Source organism: Oryzias melastigma, linkage group LG15 (genome assembly GCF_002922805.2).
Source record: "Oryzias melastigma strain HK-1 linkage group LG15, ASM292280v2, whole genome shotgun sequence".
NCBI lineage: Eukaryota > Metazoa > Chordata > Actinopteri > Beloniformes > Adrianichthyidae > Oryzias > Oryzias melastigma.
The window spans coordinates 18,783,321-18,788,715 of NC_050526.1; the positions used below are offsets into that span (position 1 = coordinate 18,783,321).

At 50.7% G+C, this 5,395-nt stretch overlaps 1 protein-coding gene across 5 annotated transcripts in view; it reads left to right on the forward strand.

Annotated features, from left to right (window-relative positions):
- akap1b (A kinase (PRKA) anchor protein 1b) overlaps nucleotides 1-5,395 on the forward strand; it is a 34,363-nt gene that overhangs the window by 17,172 nt on the left and 11,796 nt on the right. For all 5 annotated transcript variants that reach the window (XM_024297891.2, XM_024297889.2, XM_024297892.2 and 2 more), the window contains 6 exons: nucleotides 730-2,138; nucleotides 3,591-3,715; nucleotides 3,787-3,913; nucleotides 3,985-4,112; nucleotides 4,188-4,365; nucleotides 4,452-4,602. In XM_024297891.2, coding sequence (XP_024153659.1) covers nucleotides 755-2,138; nucleotides 3,591-3,715; nucleotides 3,787-3,913; nucleotides 3,985-4,112; nucleotides 4,188-4,365; nucleotides 4,452-4,602 — 2,093 coding nt within the window. In that variant the 5' untranslated portion in view covers nucleotides 730-754. The remainder of the gene's footprint in view (nucleotides 1-729; nucleotides 2,139-3,590; nucleotides 3,716-3,786; nucleotides 3,914-3,984; nucleotides 4,113-4,187; nucleotides 4,366-4,451; nucleotides 4,603-5,395) is intronic.

Consider the following 5,395-nt stretch of genomic DNA (forward strand, 5'->3'; position numbering starts at 1 on the left):
AACATGTGAATGGAACTGCACCAACAAAAGCATGGAGAACTAAATACAATAAATAATAAAGAATAGAAGAGAGGAGAACTAAATGAGAATAGAGAACAGAACCCCAGAGCTGATCTGAATAATAACCATGATAGAAAATCTAAATTTATATTTAAACGTTTTAAAATTAATCTAGCCTCACAAGGACCACAGGAGAGGGAATATTCTCTGACATTTATCATTTATAAAACAAATATTGTACAAATTTCAGTTACAATTGTTTAGGTTACCTTTTATTATTTCTTTAAAACTGTTTTATTCAGCCGTCAGCTTTGCAAATTCTAAACAATATCCACCAATAGCCACCATAGAGAGATAAGAGACACGTGTGGATCTGGAGCTGCAGGTTGAAGACTCCTGGTTTGGGTCAACCAAGTGTTAGCATTAGCCATTCTTTGGAAAAATCCATTCAACGTTAAACTTTTGCTTTAAGTGCTAAATGAATCTATATTTTTATGAATTAATAATTGATCTATTAGGTTTCAATAGATTTTACCAACCCAGCCCTAATTAAGAGACCACTGGGAACACTTTGAAAACAAATGAAAAGATAAGTTGGATTTTAGACGGAGAATTTGTGGCATTTAAAATGTTTTCTTCTAACGCGTTATATTTGAAACATCACAGCTGTGTTAGTCTACAGATGTTATTTTCTCAGCAACTGTGTGTGTGTCTGCTTCTGTCTTTCAGCTGTGGCTGTCGGAGTGCTGAGGAAATGCCTCTGAGGTTGCGCTCTGTGGTTCCCTACACGCTGCCTGGAGTCCTGGTTCTGATCGGCTGGTGGTGGTTCACTTCTCGGAAGAAAGAGCGGCTCGTCAGCCAGGGCGCACCAGAGGCCCCTCCTACCCCCGTGAGCCTTAAAACATCTCAGGCTGAAGGCAGCAATGGTTTGGTTGAAAAAGGCACTGTGCACTTCCCACCAGAAGTGGACTGCCCCTCCCTCAGACCTGCAGAGGTCAATGACTTGAGCTTGCAGTACGAGGGGGGTTCCCAATTCTCTAAAACGGCACCTTCACTGGACCTAAGTTTGGAAGATGCCATCCCACCCCTCTGCAGAGCGAGCCTTGTGGAGTTTGAGCCGTCAGACTCAACTTTGCCTTCACATGAAGATCAAGAGTTCTTAGCAGGAGTGTTGAAGGAGCACACAGAGCCTGAGGCGGTCTCCTCACTGGAGAGACGGCTGGATGAAGACTCGGTACCCTCCGGGGGGGCCGACCTGCCCCCCCAGGCTTCCAAAATCAGCGGCTTGTGCACAGCGGCGCCCCTGTCGGACGCGGAGCGGCCAGAGCCAGAAGGCGAAGTTGCGAAGCATCAGGGTTTTGTTCATTTGCAGCACGAGCTCCTCTGCCCGCACACCCCCTCCACAAGCTCCGTCCCGTCAGAATCTGACACTCTGGAGACGCCCCCATCTGTGGAGAATTTTCACCAACACATTCTGACCAGCACGCCCACAGGCCCTGCTCCTTCAGCAGACAACGCCCTCCAGGGAGGCACGGAGGAGGAGCAGCTGGAGCTCCTGGCCGCTGGACTCATAACTGGGGTCATCTCTGCAGCCTCTCAGGAAGTCCTTGGTGTCTCCAGCTGCAGGGTGACGGACAGCAGCAGGCCTGGCGAGGAGCCACCCCCACAGGAGGAGGCTGGGGCGTCGCTTCACTCTCAGCTTCTCATGAGTTCCTCGCCAGGAGGCTGCAGAGATGTAGCGGAGGAGAAGCTGCTCAATGGTTGCTCTGCGACACCAGGATGGGGTACCCCTGAGGCCAGTGTTCCCCCGACAGATGATGTCCAGGTTCTCTGCTGGTCCTCACCCCCCCACAAAGCCCCTCCAACTCTAAAAGCCAAAGAGAAAGGTGGAGAGAGAGTGACGCTGACCGAGGACTCCGCCTGCAGCACTTGCCACTCTGAGGACGGCGTCAGCAGCGAGGAGCTGCAGAGCAGCGCCTTTGACAGGCCAGCCGAGGCTGTCCAGGTGAGTCACTTGTCTGAGGGAGGCGGTTTGCCCCAGCCCAACGCCAGCACGGAGGAGAGCTCCATCAAGAGGCTGAATGGGATCAGCCTGGGGACACACGGCACCTGTGACGCTGACACAGACCAGTCTGGAGGTGAGGGGAGAATTCTGACCTGTTGTTCCTGTGAGCTGATGAGTAATAGAGGCTGACATTTTCTCGGGATTCCCGCGGGTCGCGGGATGGGAGTCGTTTCTTCTGTTAATTACAGGACCGGGGCGGGATTAAATTCTGACGAGAGCGGGAGTTCAAAAAGGCCAACAATTCAAGACACTTGTATGAAAGTTTTGCGTCCGAATGGTGCTGGGTAATTTTACAGGAGGAGACGAGGAGAAAGGGGCCGTTCCTCAAAGTTACGTTTGTTTCTCCTCCAGCAAGTCCGCGAGTCGCGACGCACACTCACAGCGAGTCAGAAGTGTCTTTGATCAGGGGTGCGGGAGTTCTCCATATTCACGGAACTATGCGGTCTCAAACCCCCGTACATGTTCAGCGTGCCCAACTGCTCAACAGTTCCGTCACGCAACTCAGACGCTCAGCGGAACAGCCTCTTCAAATGAAAATACAAGATCGATACTTGGTGAGAACCCATCGAGAATCGATCGCAGGACTAAATATCATGATATATCGCAATATCTATATTTTGGCACACCCCTGGTCTTCACCATCCTCCAACAGCCACCTTCACGTCTTCATTCACTGCATCCATAAACCTCCTCTTTGGTCTTCCTCTAGACCTCTTTCCTGCAGCTCTAGACTCAGCATCCTTCTACCAACATATTCACTGTCTCTCCTCTGAACATGTCCAAACCATCTCAGTCTGGCCTCTCTGACTTTATCTCCAAATCCTCTAACGTGCTGTCCCTCTGATGTATTCATTCCTGATCCTATCCTACCACTGCACTACAGTAATTGAAAATATAGAAATGTGGACTTGGCTACTGCTCTGAAACATGTTGGGAGCAGATACAATTAAATGTAATGTTTTACATTATGACTAAAAAGAACATAAAGTAGCGGTACAGCTCCAAAAGCCACGCCCCCTCAGAGGAGATTTTGGAAACAGAGGCTTCAGATCAACATGAAAAATGTATTTTTAAGACACTTAGATTGTGGAATTTTGGTCAAAAACTGCATAAATATAATTAAAACACGACTGGGAATGGTTTTTAAATTTAAAAAAAATTGTCATAAAGACTTTAAACCCCAAAACGGTGTTTGCAATCAGGGGGGCTCAGTGAGGAAAAGGGAGCTTCCAACAATAAGCAATGAAGAGACGGATTTCGTATTCTCAGTTTTCTTTAGAACTTCAGTTGCAGGTTTTTGGATCCTCTGAGAGCTACAGTGAAGTTCTACTAGGATTCTTGGAGGAGCAGCATTTCCGTCTAATCTATCTGTAGCATCCGAGCGGTGAAGTCTCGGCTCATGCTGGTCTGTCCTCCAGGAACTTCACTCTCATCAGACCAACAGAACAGACCAAGGACTCTAGAACGATCTGAAGAAGCCGCGCTTCACGGTTCAGAGGACAAACTTTTCTCTCGTGTCTGTCAGGTTCTGATGTGAACAGCATGGACTCTGTGGACAGTGGCTTCACCATGGGGGCTGGAGAGGGTCAGGCGAGCAGTGCCATCTCCTCTGGCTCCGGACTTGTCATCTGGGAGATCGAGGTGCCAAATGTGAGTAGAATGTCTGACAATACAGTCGGCAGAGCAGAACAGTGTCCTCACCTGACGACTTCCACTTCCAGCGCTTTGTGGGGCGTCTGATCGGAAAGCAGGGGAGATACGTGAGCTACTTGAAGCAGAGCTCTGGTGCAAAGATCTACATCTCCACCCTGCCTTACACACAGGAGTTCCAGATCTGTCACATTGAGGGTGAGGCTGCAGGTGTTGAAGGGTTACGCCTTGACTCCTGAAGAGCCTCTGACCAGCTCCTCTCTCCTCAGGTGAGCAGCAGCAGGTCGACAAAGCCCTCTCGCTTATTGGTAAGAAATTCAAAGACCTGGACCTGACCAACTTGTACGCACCGCCTCCGCCGCCACTCACGCTGCCTTCACTTCCCATGACCTCCTGGGTAAGAAAGATCTCTGTGCTGGAATCTGGGACACTCTGAGTCAGGAATGCTGAGGCCTGTCCTGTGTCTCCTCAGCTGCTCCTGCCCAGCGGGGTGACGGTGGAGGTAATTGTGGTGAACATCGTGTCAGCGGGCCACATCTTTGTCCAGCAGCACACCCACCCCACCTACCACGCCCTGAGAAGCCTGGACCAGCAAATGTTCCTGTGCTACTCACAGCCAGGCACGCCAGCGCTGCCGTCTCCTGCTGAGGGTGGGTCCCCGTCCCTCTGGACCTCTTCTTCAGCAGCAATGATGGGAGGGGTTCCAGCTGCTCACGCGCTCTCCTCTCTCCTCCAGTTGGTGTCATCTGTGCAGCTCCTGCAGGGGAAGGAGCCTGGTGGAGAGCTCAGGTCATCACCTTCTACAAGGAGAGCAACGAGGTGGAGATCAGATATGTGGACTACGGAGGCTACGACCGAGTCAAGATCGACGCACTGCGGCAAATAAGGTCAGTGCCACAGACCTCTCTCTGAGGGTTCCTCTGCTCTCTAGGCTGGTGAAAATGTGCTTTGGTTTCGACGTAAACCTGATGTAATCAGCAGATTTGTGAAAGCATCATGGGGACAAACTGCTGATGAAACTCAGACTCACTCAGGGATTTGCAGCAGAAGCTAGTCCGAACAGTTTCCCTGCATTCAAATCAGAAGGGACTGGTCCATTCGCAACAGAGGTTCTGTTGGGGAGAAAGTGGACTGATGTCCTTTAGATCTTCTTTGAAACTCTAGAACAGGGGTCTCAAACTCGCGGGCCGCAAACAACCCGCAGGCCCTCTGTCTATCATTCATTCATTCCTCCAATCAGCTGGGCGGAGGAGGAGCCATGAAGCACTAAACGCAATTTGTGTGACAAATTCTCGTGCCCCGCGCGGGGAATTTGCTGCTCGTGGCTCGTCAAAAAAAAGTGGTTTCTGTCGCCGTGTCGAAGGGGCTACCAGCTCCGTCTGTGGATGTCTCTCTCAGAATGAATGAGAGACATATATGATGTCGAGGAATACGTTTTTTGGCGTGCTGTCTGTTCCTAACCAGAACTCCCCAAGCTCCGAGCCGCAAACCTGTAGCCAGCCCCCCGCGGCGATCCGCTGCTCCCGCCTGTCAAACATGTGATCCTGAGCTTGGCTCGCGCCTGCGTGGGCGTGTCTGTGACTTTTAAGGTTCACACACCGGTTGTGCCGGCGCGCATTCCAATCCATGAAAACGCGATAGAAGTCCGATATTCTGCTACGCGCGTTTGAATAGAACCCC